Source organism: Ahaetulla prasina, chromosome 4 (assembly GCF_028640845.1).
Source record: "Ahaetulla prasina isolate Xishuangbanna chromosome 4, ASM2864084v1, whole genome shotgun sequence".
NCBI lineage: Eukaryota > Metazoa > Chordata > Lepidosauria > Squamata > Colubridae > Ahaetulla > Ahaetulla prasina.
Window position 1 is genome coordinate 89778249 of NC_080542.1, and position 25869 is coordinate 89804117.

Below are 25869 nucleotides of genomic sequence, written 5' to 3' on the forward strand. Positions count from 1 at the left end.
CGGTGCAGCAGGATACCATGATCGATGGTATTGAAAGCCGCTGAGAGATCTAATAGGACCAGGGCAGAGGAACACCCCCTGTCCCTGTCCCTCCAGAGGTCATCCACCAACGCGACCAAAGCTGTCTCCGTACTGTGACCAGACCGGAAGCCGGACTGGAATGGGTCTAAATAGACGGCTTCATCCAGGTACTGGGGAAGCTGCCATGCAACCACACTCTCTACAACCTTCGCCACAAAGCGAAGGTTGGAGACTGGACGATAATTACCCAAAATAGCTGGGTCCAGGGAAGGCTTCTTGAGGAGGGGTCTCACCACCGCCTCTTTCAAGGCGGCGGGGAAAACCCCTTCCAACAATGAAGCATTTATAATTCCCTGGAGCCAGCCTCGTGTCACTTCCTGAGTAGCCAGCACCAGCCAGGAAGGACACGGGTCCAGTAAACATGTGGTTGCATGTAACCTTCCCAGCAACCTGTCCACGTCCTCGAGAGCCACAGACTCAAACTCATCCCAAACAACCTCAACAAGACGTGCCTCCGCCATCCCCTCTGGATCATCGCAATTTTGGTCTAAACTATCCCGACGCTGAATGATTTTATCGTATAGATAACCGTTAAACTCCTCAGCCCGTCCCTGTAGGTGGTCATCCCGCCCCTCCTGACGAAGGAGGGAGCGGGTCACCCGGAACAGGGTGGCTGGGCGGTTATCTGCCAATGCAATGAGGGAGGAAACGTAGGAACGTTTCGTCTCCCTCATTGCCACTAGATAGGTCTTAGTAAAAGACCTCACTAGTGTCCGATCAGCCTCGGAACGGCTAGACCTCCAGGTGCTCTCTAGGCGTCTTCTCCGGCGTTTCATCTCTCTCAGCTCCTCAGAAAACCAAGGAGCCAAGTGAGATCTATGCCGGGTCAGAGGCCGCAAAGGCACGACACAGTCCAAAGCCCCAGCCGCGGCCCATTCCCAGGCCGCAACTAGTTCTTCAGTCGTGCCGTGGGCAAGATCCTCAGGAAACGGCCCAAGCTCCATCTGGAACCTCTCCGGGTCCATCAGGCGCCTGGGACGGAACCAACGCATTGGCTCCGTCTCCCTGCAGTGGTGAGCGGCGGTCCGAAAGTCCAGGCGAAGGAGAAAATGATCTGACCATGACACCGGTTCCGTCACTAAATCTCCTAATTCCAGATCATTAATCCACTGTCCAGAGATAAAAATCAAGTCTAGTGTGCCTCCCCCCGTGTGTGTAGGGCCATCAGTTACTTGAATCAGATCCATGGCCGTCATGGAAGCCAGGAACTCCTGCACTGCCGTCGACGACAAGCCGGCCGATGGCAAGTTGAAATCCCCCATGACCAAGAGTCTGGGAATCTCAACTGCCACCTCGGCAAGCATCTGCAGCAGCTCAGGTAGGGCTGTAGTCACGCAGCAAGGAGCCAGGTACGTGAGCAACAGACCCATCTGATTCCTATGGCCCCACTTCACAAGGAGGGATTCACAACCAGCTATCTGAGACACAGTGGACTCCCTCGGCTCTAGGCTTTCCTTAATCACAACCGCCACCCCCCCACCCCTACCTTGGGCCCTCGGCTGATGAAATGCACGGAAACCTGGTGGGCACAACTCAACCAGGGGAACACCCCCCTCTGTGCCCAACCAGGTCTCCGTAATGCCCGTAAAGTCCGCGGACTCCCTCTGGATAAGATCATGAATCAAGGGAGCCTTATTAACCACGGAGCGGGCATTGCACAGCATCAGCCTAAGACCCAAGCTCTGAGGATCTTGACCATCTGGGGAATGAGTAAGGACTGAGGGGCCGGAGCACGTGATCGCTTTAAAACATCGAGCACGTGCTCCCAGAGAACGATACGACCCCTTGCCTCCGCCATATCTGCCTTTCCCACTCACCGTACAGATGGAATAACACACTCCGCTCTGATCATCCCCCTCCCCCCTGTCTTCGGACCCGATAAAATAGTGCCGTGAGCATGCACTGGGACTGGCAATACCCTCCCCCTCTTTAAAACACCCCCCGACGGGCTACCCCCATTACCCGACCTTACCCTCCCAACCCTTAAAAATTCCCTATTTAAAAAACCCCACAGGTTCTTTTTTTTCTCATGCCACCTCTGTGGGTCCCAAAACCTGTCATAGAGGCCGGCCCTCAGTAGTGTGGAGGGCCATATCTGCGAGGCGGGGGCACCTCGCAGTTGCAAGAGTTCATAAGAAGAGTAGCGCATCGTAATAGAAGATAGGACCAGCGAAAGGGGTCCAACTCCGAAAGGCAAGAATGATGGTAAAGTTAATGATGGTATCTGATAGTATTAGTCCTAGATAAAAACAAGCCTAAAATGATGGCACAAATAAATAGACCAGAATGCTGATAATCCTAATAAGGGTAGACAAGAATAGAAACCACAAAACAGTCCAGATGGTAGTCTGTCGGAAGTCTGAAATCAAACATCCTGGTGTAAGATAACAGTGCTGAACAAGTGGGGTCCATTATGATGGATCCTTATTAGTTGTGGTCATTGCAGCATCCCCACAATCATGTGACCACAACCAGGTGCTTGATAACCAGCTCAGAACAGTCACAATATTTGCAGTCACATGATCACCATTTGTGACCTTTACTTCTGGCTTCCCACAAGGAAAATCAAATCTGGAAGCTAGCAGGAAGATTTACCTTTAAATTCCACACACCTATTTTGTGCTTACATTGATTTAATATCTTAAGTCTAAACCAGGGGTATCAAACTCAAGTCGCCACAGCGGCATCACGTAACATATCGGGACTTTTTCCCCCTTCGCTAAACTGGGCATAGGTGTGGCCAGTGTGTGACACAACCAGACCATGGGCCCAGAGTTTGACAGCCCTGGTCTAAACCAACCAAATGATGTATCACGCAAACCTAGCTCTTTTACTCTGTAAACTACATAACTTCCCATGATTAAGTTAACTAGTTAATAACTAAATAATCAATATATGGCATAGTATGATGTAAGAAGCCAACTAATGAGAAAGATTTGTATATTTGAGGTTTATGCATACACATTATTAAAGCCACATGCTGTTTTTAAACTGCTACAGCAGCAATTTTTATTACTATGAAAAAACTTGTTTAAAGCATACTTAAGTAACCTGGATATCTCCTTAGGCCATAAAAATCCCAATTTAAAATTCATTGCCGTCTTTTTAAATAATAACTATATCTTTAACAGAATTATCTAATGCAGTCAAGATGAGGGACATCATGCAATCAGAAGTGATGTTACTGGTTGAACAATGGAAGTGCTGGAATGGAAGCATGCAAGAGAATGTGTAGAATTAAGGCATGCAGGAAATCAGTAATGAGACTTATTTGCATCTGGAAGAATTCCACAGTGCATTAGATTTTAAAAATCACAATTTGCTTTACATTAACAATTCTATTAGCTTCCTTTCCTTGGAAGGCCTAGTTCCCGTTTTAAACAAGTACTGGGAAAGAGAAGAGGATAACTAGCAGCAAGATGGAGGACTCAGTTCCACTATTGGAAGACTGAAAGACCAGATTAGGGATAGATCACCATGGAAAAAGTATACCTATTAGTGCTGAAAAATGAGTTTATTGTGCTAGCTGAGTAATGAAGGCATAAGTAAGATTGCCTACTACAAACTTTGGATTACTACAGCATTTTTTTTTCTTAGTTAATACACTCGGTACATAATCAAAAATCAATCAATACAAAATAAATGTTGCAATTGGTGCTGGATTTTTGGAAGCAGATGGTTTAAATTCCCAGAGTCCAACACTCCCAAATTAGATATACTATTGGGGATAGCAATAGCAATAGCCCTTAGATTTAAATACCGCTTCACAGTGCTTTACAGGCCTCTCTAAGTGGTTTACAGAGTCAGCATATTGCCTCCAACAATCTGGGTCCCCATTCTACCAACCTCGGAAGGATGGAAGGATGATTCAACTTTGAGCCAGTGAGATTTGAACTGCCAAATTACAGGCAGCCAGCAGTCAGGAGAAGTACTGCATTCTATCCACTGATTATGGGAAATGCATGACAATAAGCTAAATTACTGAATATGGGTGGCCTGAGATAAGAAAGTAAATTGTGAGGTCTACTAAGGACAGGAAATACAAACAGCTGCTAAAGCTGATCCCTGGTCTAGTTCTTGTATTGGTATAACATAGAATCATATGATGGGCTAATGATATCGGAGAAGTAAGCTGTTAATATTTTCTCCTCATCGATGAATATTCCTTCACATATAATATTTATGTTGATAGAACATGACAAAAGTGGGAAAACATAGGAGTCATTGCTATATGATTATTTGCTGCCCTTCTATGCCCACTTTTCAATAGCCAAAAAACATTACAATAACCTTTTCAAAGGATTCTGCCCCATTCTTTCAGAACTTCTGCATATTGATTCTCCATATATTTCTTCATGATACAAACATTGCCACATCTCAGAGTACCATCATCCTCTTTGTAGCTTATCAGAATTTTCTAAAACACATTTGCCTTCTTGGGGGGCTGAATTTTTTCATTTGTCACATCCAGGAAGTTTATTCTCTCTCTATTTTTAAAATATATATATTAAATTTTTTCAACATTTAAAACACAAAACACAAATTTACACTCATTACAGCATTTCCATATCAGTATTAATATTATCCATAATATTCATATTTACATAATTCTATTTCTATGGTTCATTATCCTATATAGCACATCATTTAAATTATAATAATATCTACAATCATATAATCATCAATATTATATAGTTTATATATTATACTGTAGGAATTTAGCACCCACTCCCCTCCTAGAAGAATGAAATATTTTAGAAAATATTTAAAAAGGCAGAATATATTTCCCTGGATGAGAAATGGAGAAAGATGTTTTAAAGACAAAGCAGCTCCCTGCAACTTCCTGCCACCCCCCACCTTTGCTAATGGGCCATCATCTGCATCATAATAGAACCCATATAGAACAGAAACTCACCACATGGCAAGGCTCAGGCAAGCTTGAGGGACAACCTACATTGCTAGCTAAGACCCCCATCCCTGGGGAGTCTGACAGCCAATCAGGGTACTCTTCCTGTGCCCCAGAAAGTTCAAAGCTCAAAAAAAGCATAAAGCCAGGGAGCACACAGGATCTCAGCCCTTTTTCTGTTCAGGAACTCAAGCCATGTGATCCTGACCACCATTAAACCATCTTTCCAAGCAGCCTCCATGTTTCCAGTGTCTTTGTCCCCACTTGGAACTGAACCCAGATGGATATTTCTTCCAACAATGCTTTATACATTTTATGCATTAATTTTACTCCTATTTACACATTTGCCTTCTTGGAGGGCTGGATTTTATCATTTGTCACATCCAGGAAGTTTATTCTCAATATCTCATTTCACTGTATTTTTCCCATCAGCTTCAGTACTCTTTCACCTACCAAGCTATCTTGCAAAGAGATTACTGGGCTGCCTTTTTTTGGTAAACAGATAAGATAATTTGGAAGAAAGGAAACAGATGGGTAGCAAGAGTTCCCCCCCCCAAAAAAAAAGAAAAGAAAAGAGATTTTAAAGAGAAATAGGACAAGAACTACAAAGCCCTATATATGCTCAGTGAAAAGGGTCTGCTGGCATTTCATGGAATGGCTGACATTCTGCCCAGATATTGTAAGTTGCTAGACTATTCCACTACCACTATTACAAGATTAATAAATAGTAGTTATCATTCAGGTCTGATTAATGCTGGCACAGCATCGAAGTAACCTGGATAAGATCATGAGCCTGCCCAATGGAGAAGTTTAGTAATTCGTCTTCCCAGAAGGCTATAGAAGAAAATCTATAGGATGTGGAGACAGCCTTGGGCTTTCGGCTTGGAGGTACGGTCCATTGTATCCTGAACGACTAAAGTCCCACTTGGGTCGCGAATGCAACCTAACGAACTACTGTTTGTTTGCCCAATTAAGAGAAGATCGCGGGCACGTGTACAGCAAGCATCCCATAGCTAAAATTCCGCGACCTGTTTTCGATACGATAATACAGGGCAAAGAAGGAAACTGGCTCTGCTCGGGGCTGCAAGGTGTGCTCATCTTTCCCCACAGCAGATTTCGACCCACAGTATCCCCCTTATTTGGTAATAAGAGGCAGAGAAGCGGTGAATCGGCTGATGCCCGGCTGGCGTTGGCAGCGAGGAGGGGATTGTGGGTCGAGGTCTCTCATTTTTTCTTTCCAGATCAGGAGGTTCCAAGGCCCATCCCAGCGCCGATCTCTGAAACAGCGGAGGGAGGGGCCGAGTGTAGATCCAGGCGAATTTACAGCAGGGAATTCGCGGAGGAGCCGGCTAATTGGCTGTCTTCCACTGCGCAAGGGATATTTTCGTCATGTTGGTCTTGGTCTCCGATCCTTGCCCACCTCCTGTTTAGCCCGATGAGTCCCTGGCCTGATTTGAGCGATCTTCCTTTGCCCCCACCGCTCAAGATATAAGACAGATCCCGTGAAGCCTCCCGTATCCTGGTCAGCAGTGACAGTGTCCTGACAGCTGCTCCTGAGAAAAGTAAGGGACTGGTCTTTCTGTGAGCAATCAGGTGTGTGTGAGAGAGACGTTCGCTATTAAATATTAACAGAGAGAGGGAGCCGCTGCGTTTCTGTGCAGATGATCTGATTTGGAAGGACTGAAGGAGAGAGTGTAAGATGCTGTACATCCAGGGCAGCCTTCCCCAACATGCACCCTCTATATGTGTTAAGAAAAGATTGTCATCATCACCAATAGTGTACTGGGCGTTTTAATCTCTATACAGCCGAAAGGGGAAGTTGGCTTTAGATTTAAGGGGCTTCATAGAATGTGCGTACTAGGTCTCGGTCTCTCTCTGTCCCCCTCCCTTCCTCCCTCCCTCTTCGTACACAAATATATACATATACATACTATGTGGGCAGAAAAAAATTAATAAATAAAAAAGAAAACCACAGGAAGGCATATCTATATAGCCTGTGTCTTGCCCAGAGATTTGTAAGGTTCATAGACCTGGGAAAAACTCCTTCAGTGATTGATGTATTACCCTTAAATCTAGATCTAAAAGATTTAAAGAATGTTCAGACAGAGGTTAGTAATAGGTTCAGCAAAACAATAAAAGCTTAATAAGTTTAGACATATCAAGCATATATTTAAAAGAGATAATTTTGGACAATATAAGCAATATACAGTTGCTTAACCATCTGAAACATTTTTTAAAAATGAAAATTGCTGTTTTTACCCTTAACTTAAAGATTTCCATTCCTTAAATGCTTCTCCATGATGAATGTTAGAATTATTCTTAGAGATAACATGGGTGATAACTAAATATATTTATTTATTTATTTTGTTTGTCAAACATGTACAAGATAGCAGGTATAGATATAAACATAAACATAAATAAAGGAAGTAAGTACAGATAAATGAGGACAGTAAGACAGGGACAGTAGACACATTGATGCGGTTATGCACACCCCCTTTATGGACCTCTTAGGAATGGGGTGAGGTCCACAGCATACAGTTTGAGGCTGAAGCTGTGAGGGTTGAGATGTAACAACAGAGTCAAGTAGAGCATTCTAGGTGTTGACAATTCTGTTGCTGAAGTCGTATTTTCTGCAATTGAATTTGGAGCGGTTTACCTTGAGTTTGTATTGATTGTTTGCCCAGGATTTATTGAGGTTGAAGCTGAAGAAGTTGTTGACAGGTAAGATGTTGTAGCCGACAATTTTGTGTACTATGCTGAGATCGGACCGCAGGCGGCACAGTTCCAGATTGTCCAAGCTCAGAATTTCAAGTTCATAAGGATTCTATTGTGAGTAGAGGAGTGGAGTATTGTGAGTAGAGGAGTGGAGTACTTCAAATATCTCTGGACCCGCTCAATCGTGTTAATGTCTGATATACAGTGTAGATTCCAGGTGGATGAACTGTATTCAAGAATTGATCTGGCAAAGGTTTTGTATGCCCTAGTTAGCAATACAATGTTACCAGAGAAGAAGCTTTGCAAGATTAGGTTAAGAACTCTTAATGCCTTTTTGGCAATGCTGTTACAGTGAGCTCTGAGGCTTAGATCAGGGGTGAAATGCTCCCGGTTTGGACCGGATCACCTAATCCAGTAGCGATGTTGGTGGGTGGTTCGGAAAACTGGTAGCAAAAATACCTCCCCCCACCCATACCAGCTGAGCCGTGTGATCATCAGAGGGTTTTTTTTTACTTTTAAAAGCATTTTTTCTTCTGCCAAAAAAATGTTTAAAAGATTTAAAAAAAGCCTCTGATAATCGTGCGGCTCAGCTGGGATCCTCAGAGGCTTTTAAAATCATTTTTACAACCTGTTCAGCTGAAGAGGTTGTAAAAAATGTTTTTTAAAGGCTCTGACGATCCCTGCTGAGTTGCCTGATCATCAGAGGCTTTTTTTTCTTTTAAAGGAAAAAAAATGCTTTTAAAAGAAAACAAAAGCCTCTGATGATCAGGCAACTCAGCTGAGATCATCGGAGCCTTTTAAAAGCATTTCTTTACAACCTCTTCGGTGGAAGAGGTTGTAGAAAAAATGCTTTTAAAAGTTAAAATAAAAGTTGGCCACGCCCACCCAGTCACATTACCCCACCACCACCAAGCCACGCCCACAGAACCAATAGTAACAAATTTTACATTTCACCACTGGCTTAGATCGTTTGAGATGAGTACTCCTAGGTCCTTGACAAAGTGAGGGTCGTCTACGAGATCGTTTCCACCCAACTTGTATTTGGTGTTCTGATTTTTTTTTGCCAATGTGTAGGACAGAGCATATATTGAGATTTGGAGTTGCCAAATGCGCGACCATTCTGACACATAATCAAGGTCGCTTTGTAGGGCAGCAGCATTGTCAGCGGTGTTAAATAATTTTATGTCATCAGTGAAGAGAACACAGCTGCTTTTAATATGATCACATAGGTCATTGATGTAAAGCAGAAAGAGTCTGGGTCCTAAAATGCTGCCGGGGGGAACACAGCTGTTAACAGGTGCCAGATTTGATTGGGGCCTCCCTATTTTGACTATTTGTTGCCTGTTGGACAGAACGCGGCTATCCACTTGTGCATGGATCTGGAGATGCCGTAAGAACTTAGTTTCAACAGTAGTTTGTCATGCACCACTGATTTTATTTTAGGTAAGATTTTGACTTAACTTTCATATGCAGGCTTTGTCTTGATAAGCCATCTATTTAAGAGCTTCCTGGCTTACTAATATCCATGCCATCAAAGAGGTTGTTCAATGTCTAATGGCTCATTAAGGACAGCAATCAATGCTAGATCATGTGTCCTCTTCTCTTAAGCGCTCCTTTATCATCCCTTTTTTACTATAGCTTTCTACATTTGTTGCCCTATATTTTAAAAGGAGGGAAATGTGATAAACTATCACATTTTATACCTGATTTTTTATGCTCACTGACAAAAAGTTTTTGTAGAAAGTATTGTGCTTGTTTTAAAGTTGTCTAAGAACAGATGAGAGCAGCGACATGTAACCTTGGATTACAATTTTGGAAGACAGATGGAGGATCTTTTTTGTTCCTAGTGAAGCCCCTTGCTTTGCTAGGTCCCACATTCCTTGTTGCATTTATATACGCTAGGTAAGTGCAATGAAGTTTACCATTCAGATGCACAAGGAGGGAAGCCTCCTTGCAAATGAAAAGGATTAAAAAGGTTTTCCCCTGCTAGGCCATTTCCCCCTCCTTCCCAAGAGTTATCATTTTTATGTGTCTTTTCTCTGCTGTCTCTTACCGGTAGTCTGAAAGGCAGCAATTTTCTATTCTAAGACATGTTCAGACCAAGTCTCAGTAATTCCTGCTTCACCCGTTTGCAAAATTCATTTATTAATGCCTCTCTTCTCTACTTCCCAGCTTTTCCAAAGTCCCTCCTTCTATTGGCTGTTGCCAATCTTATTTTTTTATTTTTTTATTTGTCCAACACAACAGTATATATAAGTATATGCATGAAATAACCATACGAATTGGATACAATCAAAGGGAACATTAGGACAGGAACGGTAGGCATGCTGGTGCTCTTATGCACGCCGGTTACAGACCTCTTAGGAATGGGGTGAGGTCAATAGTAGATAGTCTTTGGTTAAAGCTTTGGGGATTTTGGGAAGAGACCACAGAGTCAGGTAGTGCATTCCAGGCATTAACAACTCTGTAACTGAAGTCATATTTTCTACAATCAAGATTGGAGCGGTTCACATTAAGTTTAAATCTATTGTGTGCTCGTGTATTGTTGCGATTGAAGCTGTAGGTATCATCTTGTTTTGACATCAAAGCGAGTTGTGTTTCTTCTTTTTAAAAACAAAAAGGTATGTTTCTTTCTGTTTAAAAAAATGTTGAACAAACATTTCTTCTGCTATATAAGTTGAACAAAAAGAGATGTCTTCTGCATTGTCCAACTAGCCCTATGAACAAACAAGTTAGTACTCATGAAAGAGGGGCATCCTGATCCAAACATAAGATGTTTATGTTTCTTCAAGCAGATGTATTTAACACATTTGTTGAGTTCAAAGTGCAATACAAGTCAGCTAATTTCATAGGGGATGACATTTTTCAATTTCATGAAATCTGGGAAACAAATATTTCCCTATGTAGTTAATCACTTGCAATTGAATTATGAGCTTGGAGCTGGTTGTACTATCTTTATTTAATCTTATATTCCTTTATGATATTAATACTGAAATATAAGAGGTGCTTGAGATTTTAGCTATTCTTAAAACAGCTATTGTTTTTATGGAGACAGATGGTTAATAATATTAATAATATAGCCAGTATATTGCTATTTCTTTTATATAGTCTTGTAATCTCTTACAGAAAACATCTCTTCAATTTTTTAATATGTTTATCCAGGAAGGATGAGTAAAGAATTTTTCATGTGTGATCTCATAAGCTGAAGATTCACTGTGGTTAAGCAAAGAGGATACCAGCCCTCAACTGTTTTTACAGCTTGACTATGTTAATTATTTGTAGCCAAAGGTGGCCTCAAAGAACCAAAGTCTTTTCTGTTTAAAAAGGCTCTTTTTCTGGACCTGCGAGTCTTGAAACAAAGATATGTAACAAAAATAATATTTGAAAGCACTACTACATTGATATATTCATAATATTAAGGAGAAATATAAAAAGTTTAGTTATCCATGTTCAGCATTTTACCTATGAAATTACTCTCAAATATATGTATTCAAATTTCTATTTTATTTTTATTTATTTGCTTTTCCTATTATTAATAAAAATATTGTATAAATTCTATAAAAAGATACAGAAACATTTTTATAGAATGAAATAATAGTTGAATATATTCGGTAGCTAGATTTATCTGGTATTGGGTTGCTTTCTCAGTTTATGATTATTATATTTGGCTAACCTTGCTTAGGCCTTGAACTAATCAGGGGCTCTCCTGCTTAATACTGAGAGAAGTTTTTTCTTTCAGAGGGTCTAGATTGAGAAGCTGAAAAAAATATTGTAGGTAGAAATGGCAAACCATTTCTGTATTTGCTGTCAGGAATATTACATAAATGCATCCTGGAGTCATATTGGTCTTGAAGAACTGATTAAATAGTTTTTCCAGTAACTGCTTCTTAGCTACTTCTTGCCCAGAGGCTCAGTTTAGGTAATATATGTGAATGTTAATATAGGAGCTGTGGTAGCATGATGGTTGGAATGCAGCATTGCAGGCTAACTGCCCACAGCCAAGAGTTCGATCCTGTCTGGTTCAAGCTTAACTCAGCCTTCCATCCTTGCAAGTTTAATAAAATGAGGACCCAGATTGTTGGGGGCAATATGGTCATTCAAATATGTTTCTGTGATAAAGAGACTCACAAAGACAGCAGTCTGTGTTGGTACAATCTACCAAGTCAAAGTAACAACCCTAACCCAGAAAAGAAAGACTGGATAATGACTGTGTTTCAAAGGAATACTTACTAATCCACCAACAGTGCAATCAAAACACATCCTCCCAATAGAGCATATTCATGGAATACATTTTACACAGCTATAATATGAAGGATCCGACTAACGAACCTAAGCAGATCAGAACTCTGAGACTTGGCTCTTTCTCAAAGGTCTTCTTTTTCGAGTACATCATATCAAGAGCTTCAATGGAAAACCAATTCTAATTTTTTCCAGCAGTTTCAGTATAATTAAACTAGGAAATAACCCCATCCCCAAGTATCACAGGTCACGTTGGCCAATTGTGTTAATTTGTGACTCTTCAGGCACTCCTTCTCCAACCTTATCTGTTGCCAGACTTGGTTCTCATGAGAAAGCTCTTTGTTGTGTTTAGAATAGAATTTTATTGGCCAAGTGTGATTGGACACACAAGGAATTTGTCTTGGTGCATATGCTCTCAGTGTACATAAAAGAAAAGATACGTTCATCAAGGTACAACATTTACAACACAATTGATGGTCAATATATCAATATAAATCATAAGGATTGCCAGCAACAAGTTATAGTCATACAGTCATAAGTGGAAAGAGATTGGTGATGGGAACTATGAAACGATTAATAGTAGTGCAGATTCAGTAAATAGTCTGACAGTGTTGAGGGAATTATTTGTTTAGCAGAGTGATGGCCTTCGGGAAAAAACTGTTCTTGTGTCTAGTTGTTCTGGGGTGCAGTGCTCTATAGCGTCGTTTTGAGGGTAGGAGTTGAAACAGTTTATGTCCAGGATGCGAGGGATCTGCAAATATTTTCACGGCCCTCTTCTTGATTCGTGCAGTATACAGGTCCTCAATGGAAGGCAGGTTGGTAGCAATTATTTTTTCTGCAGTTCTAATTATCCTCTGAAGTCTGTGTTTCTCTTGTTGGGTTGCAGAACCGAACCAGACAGTTATAGAGGTGCAAATGACAGACTCAATAATTCCTCTGTAGAATTGGATCAGCAGCTCCTTGGGCAGTTTGAACTTACTGAGTTGGCACAGAAAGAACATTCTTTGTTGTCCTTTTTTAATGATGTTTTTGATGTTAGCTGTCCATTTGAGATCTTGCGATATGACAGAACCCAGAAATTTGAAGGTTTCTACTGTTGATACTGTGTTGTCAAGTATTGTGAGAGGTGGAAGTATGGAAGGGTTTCTCCTAAAGTCTACCACCATTTCTACGGTTTTGTGTGTGTTCAGTTCCAGATTGTTTTGGTGGCACCACAAGGCTAGTCGTTGGACCTCTTGTCTATATGCGGATTCGTCATTGTCTCGAATGAGACCAATCACTGTTGTGTCATCTGCGAACTTCAGTAGCTTAACAGATGGATCATTGGAGATGCAGTCATTGGTATACAGAGAGAAGAGAAGTGGGGAGAGCACACAGCCTTGGGGGGCCCCTGTGCTAATTGTACAGGTATTTGATGTGATCTTGCTTAGCTTCACCTGCTGCTTCCTGTTTGTAAGGAAGCTTGTGATCCACTTACAAGTCTGTTCCGGTACCTGTAGCTGGTTTAGCTTAGTTAGAAGAATGTCTGGAATGATGGTATTGAATGCTGAACTAAAGTATACAAAAAGGACCCTTGCATAGGTCTTTGGAGACTCAAGATGTTGTAGGATGTAGTGCAGAGCCATATTAACAGCATCATCTGTTGATCTATTTGAATGAATGAATGAATGAATGAATGAATGAATGAATGAATGAATATTTTAATTTGTATACCGCCCTCCTCCCGAAGGACTCAGGGCGGTGAACAGGCAGATAAAATACAGATTCACACAATAGTTAAAAACATCCCTTAAAAAACTAAATTAAATTTGCCCAAATGTTAAAATACCACACTCCCCCATAAAATTACAAAACTTTAAAAACCCATCAAATTCACTTAAAATGTAAAGATAAAAATCAAGCTAGTCCAGCCATACGAAATAAATAAGTTTCAAGTTCGCGGCGAAAGGTCCTAAGGTCAGGTAGTTGTCGAAGTCCGAGGGGAAGTTCGTTCCACAGGGTCGGAGCCCCCACAGAGAAGGCCCTCCCCCTGGGGGCCGCCAGTCGACACTGTTTGGCTGATGGCACCCTGAGGAGTCCCTCTCTGTGGGAGCGTACCGGACGATGGGAGATAGAGGCCGGCAGTAGACGGTCCCGTAGATAGCCTGGTCCTAGGCCATGGAGCGCTTTAAAGATGGTAACCAATACCTTGAAGCGCACCCGGAAAACAACAGGTAGCCAGTGCAGTCTGCGCAGGATAGGTGTTATGTGGGAGCTCCGAACCGCTCCCTCAATAACCCGCGCAGCCGCATTCTGAACTAGCTGAAGTCTCCGGGTGCTCTTCAAGGGGAGCCCCATGTAGAGAGCATTGCAGTAGTCCAGGTGAGAGGTAACGAGAGCATGAGTGACTGTGCATAAGGCATCCCGGTCCAGGAAGGGACGCAACTGGCGGATCAGGCGAACCTGATAAAAAGCTCTCCTGGAGACGGTCGCCAAATGATCTTCAAAGGACAACCGACCATCCAGGAGCACGCCCAAGTTGCGTACCTTCTCCATCGGGGCCAATGACTCACCCCGACAGACAGCCGCATCTGCAGCTGACTGTACCGAGGTGCCGGCATCCGCAGCCACTCCGTCTTGGAGGGATTAAGTTTGAGCCTGTTCCTCCCCATCCAGACCCGTACGGCTTCCAAACACCGGGACAGCACTTCGACAGCTTCACTGGGGTGGCCCGGGGTGGAAAAGTACAGCTGAGTATCATCAGCTTACAGTTGGTAACTCACCCCAAAGCCACTGATGATCTCACCCAGCAGCTTCATATAGATGTTGAACAGGAGGGGTGAGAGAATCGACCCCTGCGGCACCCCACACATGAGGCACCTTGGAGTCGATCTCTGCCCCCCTGTCAACACCGTCTGCGTCTGGTCAGAGAGGTAGGAGGAGAACCACTGATAAACGGTGCCTCCCACTCCCAACCCCTCCAACCGGCGCAGCAGGATATCATGGTCGATGGTATCAAAAGCCGCTGAGAGGTCTAATAGGACCAGGGCAGAGGAGTAACCCCTATCCCTGGCCCTCCAGAGATCATCCACCAGTGCGACCAAAGCTGTCTCCGTACTGTATCCGGGCCGGAAGCCGGACTGGAACAGGTCTAGATAGACAGCTTCATCCAGGTACTGGGGTAGCTGACATGCCACCACACTCTCTACAACCTTCGCCGTGAAGCGAAGGTTGGAGACTGGCTGGTAATTCCCTAAAACAGCTGGGTCCAGGGAAGGCTTCTTGAGGAGGGGTCTCACCACCGCCTCTTTCAAGGCAGCGGGAAAGACCCCCTCCCACAAAGAAGCATTTGTAATCCCCTGGAGCCAGCCTCGTGTCACCTCCTGAGTAGCCAGTACTAACCAGGAGGGGCACGGATCCAGTAAACATGTGGTGGCGTTCAGTCTACCCAGCAACCTGTCCATGTCCTCGGGAGTCACAGGATCAAAGTCATCCCAAACCACCTCAACAAGACGGGTCTCGGAACCCTCGCCTGGATCTACCCAATTTTGATCCAATCCGTCCCGAAGCTGAACGATTTTGTCGTATAGATAACCGTTAAACTCCTCGGCACGCCCTTGTAGGGGGTCCTCCCGCCCCTCCTGTATTTGCTCGGTATGCAAATTGCAAGGGGTCTAACAGCGGATCCGTGATGGTTTTCAGGTAGGAAAGCACTAGCCTTTCAAAGGTTTTCATGACTACAGATGTTAAAGCAACTGGTCTGTAATCATTCAGTTCCTTGATGGTGGGCTTCTTCGGCACTGGGATGATGGTAGAGCATTTGAAGCAAGAAGGAACATAACACATCTCTAGTGATTTTTTGAAAATATGGGTGAAGATGGGGGCCAATTGGTCAGCACAGACTTTTAAGCAAGAAGGAGTTATCTTGTCTGGGCCTGGAGCTTTTCCTGGCTTTTGTCTGTGAAATAGGTCCTGCACTTCCTTTTTTGTGATCACTAGGGGTTGTGAACCCAATGAAATGGGGTCAGTTGTAGGAGACTTGGCTGTTGTTGGTGTGTCTGAGATGGGGGTTGTGGAGGTAGGTGCCTGTAGTTTCCTTTCAAACCTGTAGTAAAACTCATTCAGGTCATATGCCAGTTGTTGATTACCTTCAGCCTGGGAAGGAGGTTTGCCATAGCCGGTGATATTTTTAAGTCCTTCGGGAGATAGGGCGGTATATAAATATGATTAATAAATAAATAAAATAAATAAGAGTTTTCCACATGTTTGCTGGTTCATTTGCTGAAAACTGATTCCTCAGCTCCTCAGAGCAGCCTCTTCCTGCTACTCTGATCTCCCTTGTCAGCGCACCTCTGGCCTGACTGTACAGCATCTCACCACCTTTTCTGTAGGCCTCTTCTTTGGAATGTCGTAGCTGCTTAAGTTTAGGTGTAAACCAAGGTTTGTTGTTACTGTGTATTCGCAAGTTCCTTGTAGGTACACATAGGTCTTCACAGAAGCTGACATATGATGTTACAGTATCTGTGAGTTCATCCAGGTCTGCAGAGGTATCTTTAAAAATATTCCAATCAGTGCAGTCAAAACATGCCTGTAGCTTTAATTCTGATTCCTCCGTCCAGGTTTTCACTGATTTAATTATTGGTTTTGTGGCTTTAAATCTTTGCCTGTAAGCAGGTACAAGGTGAATCATGCAATGATCAGAGTGTCCTTCAGCTGCACGTGGTAAAGACCGATAGGCATCTTTTAGTGTTGTGTAGCAATGGTCTAGAGTATTCTTGCCTCTGGTGGGACAATTGACATGCTGAAAGTATTTTGGTAACTCTTTCCTTAAGTTTGCCTTGTTTAGATCTCCCAAAACAATGGCCAGTGAATCAGGCTTCAGCCTCCATGATTTGGTCAGCTAGAGTTCGTAATGCCTTGTTTACACAGGCTTGTGGTGGGACATAAACAGCAATTAGAAGAAATGAGGAAAATTCACGAGGCGAATAGTAAGGTTTGCAGTTGATAATTAGAGTCTCTAAATTGTTGTCACAGAATTTGTAAATTATTTTAAAATTTTGACACCAGTTTCTGCTAATATATAGGCATAAGCCTCCTCCTTTCTTTTTACCAGCTGTTTCTGGAATCCTGTCTGATCGTTCAATTTGAAATCCTGGAATGTTCAGGCTGCTATTTTCAATTGATTCATTTAACCAGGTTTCAGAGAAGCATAGGACTGCTGAATTGCGAAAATCAGAATAGTATTTGTTTAAGAGGAGTATTTCATCCATCTTATTTGCAAGTGAGCGTATATTTGTTAGGAAAATTGAAGGCAGAGGAGTTTTAATGCGAGTTCTTAGCTTGATTAAGATCCCAGATCGTTTACCTCTTTTCTTTCGTTTCCGTCGTTTGGTTCTTTTAGTAATCCATGGCTCCGTGGGAATTGCCTCCTCCTGTGTTAGAATCTCCTCCGTGTTTGTAAAGACAGGCGGGGGTGAGATTAAAGAAAGCTGCTCCTTAAAGAAATGTTCCTTAATTTTTAGCAGATGGTCTAATATAATGGTTTAATAACGCATTCAAACCTCCTTTCCCCTTCCCCCTATGTGGCAACTGAGGAATGGAAAGATGGTTGTGGCCAGGTTTGGTTTGAAGTTGACAGTCAGCTGTCCCCCCTACTGTGTTTCCCCAAAAATAAGACCCACCCCAAAAACAACAGCCTGATTTTTGGGGGTGGGCCTAATATAAGCCCTACCCTGAAAATAAGCCCAGGGGATGGGCATGGCTCACCAGAACCTTGGCACAGCGTAGATATCTGTAAGTCTGATCACAGAGGCAGAGGAGAAGACAGGCGATCTGGATGTGCTGCCAGCTGACTGGCTTGCAGGAGGCTCATGGGAGGCTTGTGTGGTGGCTTGGGTAGCAGGAGGCAGAGGCACGGGGGAGGGAGCAGGCAATTCTAATTGGCCACACCAGGCAGTGTGGGTGCCTGCCTGGTGCGGCCATGGGCAAGCCAAGAGACAGTGGGATAGAGTGGGTGACATGTTGGGCATGTCTGCCTCCCCCATCCCCCATGCCTCTGCCTCCACTTGGCTCTGCCATGCAATTTTTGCCCAGAGGGAGACGAAGCTTGGTCTGCTTGCAAATGGGGTGCTCCATTTCAAAGCATCCCATTTACAAGCAGCTATAGGTTTGAGTTGCCCTCATTTCTCCATCAGAATGGAGTGTTTTGCCTGGCTGCATTGTTCAGCCTCCTGCTCTGGTGCTGCGCCAGTCCAGAAGAAGTGATTTAGTGGCCACGTGGGCTCCTGCTGCATATGGCTGGTGATGCTGCCACCACCAGGCAGTTGTCAGGGTGTGGAGTCCTGAGGTAAGCATGTCGGGCATCTCCATGCCCCCAACTTGCAATGGTGGCATTCAAAAAAATTAACAACCCCCAAAAATAAGACCCACCCCAAAAACAACAGCCTGATTTTTGGGGGTGGGCCTAATATAAGCCCTACCCTGAAAATAAGCCCAGGGGATGGGCATGGCTCACCAGAACCTTGGCACAGCGTAGATATCTGTAAGTCTGATCACAGAGGCAGAGGAGAAGACAGGCGATCTGGATGTGCTGCCAGCTGACTGGCTTGCAGGAGGCTCATGGGAGGCTTGTGTGGTGGCTTGGGTAGCAGGAGGCAGAGGCACGGGGGAGGGAGCAGGCAATTCTAATTGGCCACACCAGGCAGTGTGGGTGCCTGCCTGGTGCGGCCATGGGCAAGCCAAGAGACAGTGGGATAGAGTGGGTGACATGTTGGGCATGTCTGCCTCCCCCATCCCCCATGCCTCTGCCTCCACTTGGCTCTGCCATGCAATTTTTGCCCAGAGGGAGACGAAGCTTGGTCTGCTTGCAAATGGGGTGCTCCATTTCAAAGCATCCCATTTACAAGCAGCTATAGGTTTGAGTTGCCCTCATTTCTCCATCAGAATGGAGTGTTTTGCCTGGCTGCATTGTTCAGCCTCCTGCTCTGGTGCTGCGCCAGTCCAGAAGAAGTGATTTAGTGGCCACGTGGGCTCCTGCTGCATATGGCTGGTGATGCTGCCACCACCAGGCAGTTGTCAGGGTGTGGAGTCCTGAGGTAAGCATGTCGGGCATCTCCATGCCCCCAACTTGCAATGGTGGCATTCAAAAAAATTAACAACCCCCCAAAAATAAGCCCCAGTGCTTCTTTTGGGGGCCAAAAGGGAATAAGACCTGGTCGTATTTTCAAGGAAACACAGTAATTAGTGAGAAATATGTGGAAAATACCAAATGCAGACTGGTTAATTTTTCCTTAGCCACGCCTGCCACCACACAGCTGTCCTTTTGGCATCTGGGGATTTTTCTCATGGAATTTTCTGATCAGCCCGCTGCTCTTACACTTCGACTTTTCACCCAAACGGCTTCTGAAAAGGATAGCCCTTCCACTGTAACCTCCCCTTGTATAGTCTAGTACTGTAACCTCCCCTTGTACTGTAACCTCCCCTTGTATAGTCTAGAATCCAGGATGCTTTTTACTTCATAGTGGGCAGGGGTGAAATCTAAAAATTTTCCCTACTGGGTGTGGCTTAATTGGTGGGCATGGCTTGGTGGTCAGATGACTGGGTGGGCAATAAATAATAAAAATAATAAACAAAGTATAAAAAACAATAGGTACAAAAACCAACTTTTACACTTTACACACACACAACACAACACAATTGACTCACACACAATTTAAAAGCAGCTGCACTTCACACTTCACACAGCCACAAAAAGCTCAAAAACCAATTTTCACACTTTACACACACACAACACAATTCACACACACACAACACAATTCACACACACACACACACACACACACACACACACACACACACATACAAAATACCACATACAGCTTTCTGAGATTTTGTGTGTTTGTGTAGTTAGAGTGAAACACTACAGAAACACACCAAATCTCAGAAAGCTGCACAAATATTTTATTTCATTATTAAGGTTTGTGGACTTCAATTCCCAGAGTTCCTCAGCCAGCAAAGCCAGCCAGCATTAGTTGCTCAGTGATGATATAGATTAGCTAAGTTTAGATTAGTTCTATCTGGTGCTGAAAGTGAAACTGGGGCTTTTGGGCTGGGAAAAAATCCATGCGGTCGATCAGTAATCAGGTAAGTGCCTTAGAATCTCTTAAAAGGAGGTTTTCTACATGTTTTCCACAGAAAACATGTTTTTAAAGATTCTGCTGATGAGGAACTCGGGTGAGATTGCCAGAGGAGCCTTAATTTTTTTTTTTAAGTTTAAAGGTTCTGCCAATCTCAGCTGAGGGGCGGGATCCTCAAAGTCTTTTTTTTTACTTTTAAACGCATGTTTCAGTTGAAAAAAAATCTGCTTTTAAAAGTAAAAAAAAAACCTCTGCTGATGGTGCGGCTCAGCAGAGGCGGGGGGTGCGGGGCTAGGGATTTTTGCTACCGGTCCTCCGAACCAGCAGCCGCCATCGCTACTGGATCGTGCGAGCCAGTCCAAACCGGAAGTATTTCACCCCTGATAGCGGGTCTCTTTCTGCACTTTGATGGGATCTGGAGCGTCCCGAGCTACTGGCCTTAGCTCCAAACCTATCACTGGCTTCAAAAAATTACTGTGGAAGAGCAGATGTATTTTCCCCAACAGGCATGGGAGATTCAGCTCCCCCATGACTGAGTTAATGATTTTTATGATGGGAAAATGTCCTGTAAACTTAGGACACAGCTTTTACATGGCAGCTTCAGTTTCAGGTATTTGGAGGAGAGGTAAACTTTCTCTTCTATGTAAAAAGGCTTTTGAATGCCCGTTTTACATTCCCTCAAGCCTCCTGCAGGGAGTCTATCCATTCAGTCAGGCTTATTGAGGAAGGGGGCTCCTGAGGGAACTCAGGCATTGGGACAAACTCCACCCCTGTGGCCACCTTGAAAGGTGAGAAGCCCATGCTGCTATGTACAATATTATTGTATGCCACCTCAGCAAAAGATAACAGGTCACTCAATTGGTTTGCTAGCATGTACACTGGTACAACACACCATGTGGCATCCTGCCGCAAGTGGCAGCATGGACGCGATGAACCTTGCAGTATTCTGCTGCAAATGGTGGCACCTGTGCGACAAGCCTTGCTGCATCCCACTTCAAGAAGCAGCATACCATATGTATACTTGGCTTGCATTCTTTTCTGCCTTTTAAGAAGGGAAGCAAGACTGAAAGGAAGTGCAGTCAAGTGAAAATGGTTGGAGTGCACTTAGAGGAATTTAGCCAAAAGGAAAAGGATAGCTGATGGTAACTTTTTAAAACATTACTTCCTAAAAAAACCAAAAAAAACCTCCAGAAGTTGAAACTGTTTTAATCAGCTGAAAAAGAGCTCACAAACAACTTTACAGCTTGGAGACAAGCTTATACAGGCTGCACAATGAGCCATGCGGTGTCTGGTCATGAGCTGCTACAGAAGAAATCGGGCAGCAGCATGTCAGGTGTTGGGGCGTGGGAGGCTTGGTTGCAATGGTCCTGAGGAGTGGGTAAGATTTCCTCTGAAAGACCTGGTGCTTATTTTGGGGCCTAAAAGAAACTAAGACTGGGTCTTATTTTCGGGGAAACACAGTATCCCAACATAGGCAGTCCATTAATATTCTAAACCTTATTACCTACCCACTTTATTTATGATTAATTTAACCATGCATTACTAAATCAAACCAAGGGGTTTTTTCCCTGGATTTTCACAATATGCTTACCCATAAATGAACAACTTGGTTTGGATTTTTACAAAATGCTAGGTTAAAATCTCATAACCTGGTATTTCATTATGTTATCTGTGGACAGAATGCCCTTTTAAACAACTGTTTTAAACTTTGTGGATGTTTGCCCTGCTGAAGAAGCTGTAAAAGCTAATTAGTCTGACTTTACTGAGATAATATAAATAATGGGAATACTGCAATCTTCATCATTAACACAATTAGAGTAACAAGTAGAACTCCATTTCTTGTATTAGATTGCAACATAATAATTGAGTGCTAGTGCAATTGCAATTGAAAGTGAGACCTGGAAGTAATTGTTAACATTTGCACTTTTATGATTCAGGCCCTATTTGATCCCTATTCAAATACTGATAACCAAATATATACAAAGAGAGTCAATTGATTGACTGGAACTCCTGATTTATTTCAGATCGGTAAAAGAATTCTGTGGAGAAAGCCATTCTCATAGATCTAGATTGGCAGGGTCATAGTCTTGAATCTTACTCATTGAATTCAACAAGGAGCATTTCTAGAATAGAATAGAATAGAATAGAATTTTTTATTGGCCAAGTGTGATTGGACACACAAAGAATTTGTCTTGGTGCATATGCTCTCAGTGTACATAAAAGAAAAGATACGTTCATCAAGGTACAACATTTACAACACAATTGATGATCAATATATCAATATAAATCATAAGGATTGCCAGCAACAAGTTATAGTCATATAGTCATAAGTGGAAAGAGATTGGCGATGGGAACTATGAAACGATTAATAGTAGTGCAGATTCAGTAAATAGTCTGACAGTGTTGAGGGAATTATTTGTTTAGCAGAGTGATGGCCTTCGGGAAAAAACTGTTCTTGTGTCTAGTTGTTCTGATGTGCAGTGCTCTATAGCGTCGTTTTGAGGGTAGGAGTTGAAACAGTTTATGTCCAGGATGCGAGGGATCTGCAAATATTTTCACGGCCCTCTTCTTGATTCGTGCAGTATACAGGTCCTCAATGGAAGTAGAGAGCTTCCATAATTCCATGCTACAGGGGAAAGCAGAGATTCCTTCTCAATTTTACAAAAGAGACAATTCTAGCCAGACTGCTTCACAAATCTGAGATTCAAATCCACTCTCGAGATATGTCCTGGGAGAAATATAGCAATCTTTTCTGCTCCTTTTCTCTTTAGCACATGTATGTCAAGAGATCCATATACTTGGAGGTATTTGGAGGCATAGAATATAGCTACATCATAGAATCTAATGCATCAAAGGAATCTGAAAATTTGTAATCTTATTACAAATAACTGGTGAAAAAAATTAGTTTGTGATTGTTATGACATAAATAAAATGCAAGCTAATGATAATAATAATAAAGCTGGATCATGCAATTCATGAACAGAGCAGAATGGAAGAGAAATAATTGTCAAAAAAAAACAAGAGACCTGAAAATACTATGGCAAAAGAAAGCAAAGATAGGTCCTTATGTAATTTCCGGAACACCATTTGAATACCATCAGCAGTGACAAAATCACCATCAGTCAATTGCAAAAGGCAGCTTTACCTGGAACAGCTTATATCCTGTGACAATATACTTAACACCATTGAACATTCACTTCTACCAATGCTTGGGAAAGTCATATATGAATAAGCTATTGGAAAACACACATAGCAGATAAGACTGTCACAGTATCTTGAATTGCTTAGACGTGGCATTTTAAAAATCATAGTTTCTAGAAGGCATTCATTTGGGGAAAGCTTCTGTGGACATTAACCATGGTGTTGGTTCACCAATTTGCCTATGCCTCATTCAATGATATGCATATTATCAGATAGCTTTTAATTCAGATATAATCTGAAATGCTTCTTTATAGTATGTAAAAAAGTTGCAGATCAGACAAATCAAAATTACAAAATCTATTTGTTAAATTTTTGCTCAAAACAAGACATAAGTTCTGTGGTGAAAAAAGGAAAAAAGAAGGCAATTCTAGCAAATAATAATATATCTGCTATATATGCAATAAAATGTATCTATTACACAACTAATTCAGTCTTTCCAGCTAAGGCCTTTCAGATGTCCAAGGAATTTTGGAAGTTGTCATCTTATCTATACAGATAAAACCATACAAGGCCTGTATTCAGTCCAGTAGACTTATCTATAGTCACCTTCCTCATCTCACTAATGACCTTGGACCTCAGGTGTTAAAGTTCATTTTAAGAAACTGTTTCCTTCAAAAATTATTAATGTCATTTTTCTTTTTATTTTTAGGTTTCCAAGTGTAGTACAAAATGCCAACCACTGTCACCTTAATCTTTCTGCTTTTAAGCATTGCAATTATTGTTACTATTACACTTGTTCAGATGAATCGGAAACAGATCCTTTCTCCAGGTCTAAAGGTAGGCTTAAATAATAAGCTAGGACTTTCGTAACATCTGATGTTTAACTGAGATATCAACTGCTGAGGCAATGACATAATATTGAAAACAAATTACCTGAAAATGCTTAGCCCAGGGAGAAACTACAACTAGTTTCCACACTTAGCCCAGAACCTGGATATTTTCTTTTTTCTAGATGTTCTCCAGATGTGCTGCACTTTAACAACTATAATCCTTAGCCAGCACTTTGTTAAAAGACAAGGATAGACAACCTGATGGTGTTTTGCTTAGATAAATTGAGGGGGGGGGGATGCAGTACATGGTAGGTTTTAGCTGACCAATTAAAAGGAAGCTGTCATAATTATAAAAAAGTTTTAACATAAAATGCCAATCAAGAATAGTTAACTTTGTACTTTGGTAATTAAATTAATAATTATGTAATATGTGAAGTTTGTATTGAGAATATTTCTGAACAATTTCTTTTAAAAATCTGAAGCTATACAGCTCCTTGTGAAAGGATGCATTTTAATTATACAAATTTTTCTTAAGACAAGATTTGGATTTGATGGGTGTAACTACTAGCTTCCCATACCAGTTACAACTTGTTGATGGTACTATTCTTCTAATTATCAATTCCAAGATAGAAGAAAAAGGGGGAAATTACTGATGGAGTAAGTTCAGAATTTGAGATGCATTGCAAGAGTAATTCTGTTGAAGAAATTAATGGAACTCTAAGTGGCAATAACATTTTTCAGACTCACGCAGAAACATGAAAAAAAAATGCACTGTTTTAATGAATTTCAGAAACCGGGTGGCTGGCAGTGATCCAAACCATATCTTCTGAATCATTGTAAACAATAGTTAAGGGAAAATAGTTCTAGTTCTAAACAAGGCAGTAGAGCGGGGCAGGAGATAAATTGTGTTCCCTGTAATATTTTGGACTTGTGCCATTTGCTTCTTTTAAAAACTAATCTTCACTAGCCATACAGTACTTTGCAATTAGTGCTATAATACCAAGCAAATTTACTTATTTCCAAATAAATAACTAAGAAAGTCTTCTGGAGCTCATCAAGATTTGTTCCCTCATCCAGCCTGTTTATGATTACTGTCTAAAATACTTTATTTCTTATAAAACAAGACCATGTTAAATATACTGGTCTGGGGGCCTCTGAATTCAATGGACAATATTATTACCTCAGAATACTACAGTAATAATACTTAGTCACACATGGATCACCTTTATTGTTTCTGTGTGAGTCACAAGTATCTGAGCATGAGAGTTCCACTGCATTTTTACCCTGGATTACAAGATGGATCTTTAGAGAACATTGTAAATCCTCAAAAGTCAGATGTATACTGTAGCCTCAGTGAAGGAAAAATGAAACTCATTTTGTGAATGCAAAGAGGCATTGCATTTATTTCTCTTGAATAATTGTGCCTGCTGCATAGCAAGTTTTATGAAAATCAAGCCCTGATTTGAATTATTTTGCTGCCTAAAGGCAAAAGGCAGGCTGACCGAAACATTCCATATTCAGATATTAATCTGAGAGTGGCATTTTATTTATTTATTTAGAAAATTTATATTGCTGCCTACTTGCACATGGTGAAACAAGGTGGCTTACAAGGCTATAAAACCATATTGTATAAAAGAAATAAAAACAATAAAAAGTAAAAAGTAGAATAAAAAGTAAAATAATGAAATAATAACCCTACCTCCCACCCCACCCTAGCGACAACACACATTCATACTAGCCATTTAATGGGCTCCATCCCATTCTGTGTTCCCGAGGCCCACCAGCAGAACTATGACTTCAGGGCCTTCCAAAAGTGTTAGAGTGGGGACCAGTCTCCGGGGGG

At 42.2% G+C, this 25869-nt stretch overlaps 1 protein-coding gene across 3 annotated transcripts in view; it reads left to right on the plus strand.

Moving 5' to 3' along the window:
• Positions 1-6318: 6318 nt before the first annotated feature.
• The window catches only part of ENTPD3 (ectonucleoside triphosphate diphosphohydrolase 3), a 38475-nt gene continuing 18924 nt past the window's right edge, over positions 6319-25869 (plus strand). For 2 of the 3 annotated variants that reach the window (XM_058183119.1, XM_058183121.1), the window contains exons 1-2: positions 6319-6549; positions 23906-24033. In XM_058183119.1, coding sequence (XP_058039102.1) covers positions 23926-24033 — 108 coding nt within the window. In that variant the 5' untranslated portion in view covers positions 6319-6549; positions 23906-23925. Of the gene's footprint in view, positions 6581-23905; positions 24034-25869 lie in introns of all 3 variants that reach the window. The other variant, XM_058183120.1, reaches the window with a different exon arrangement.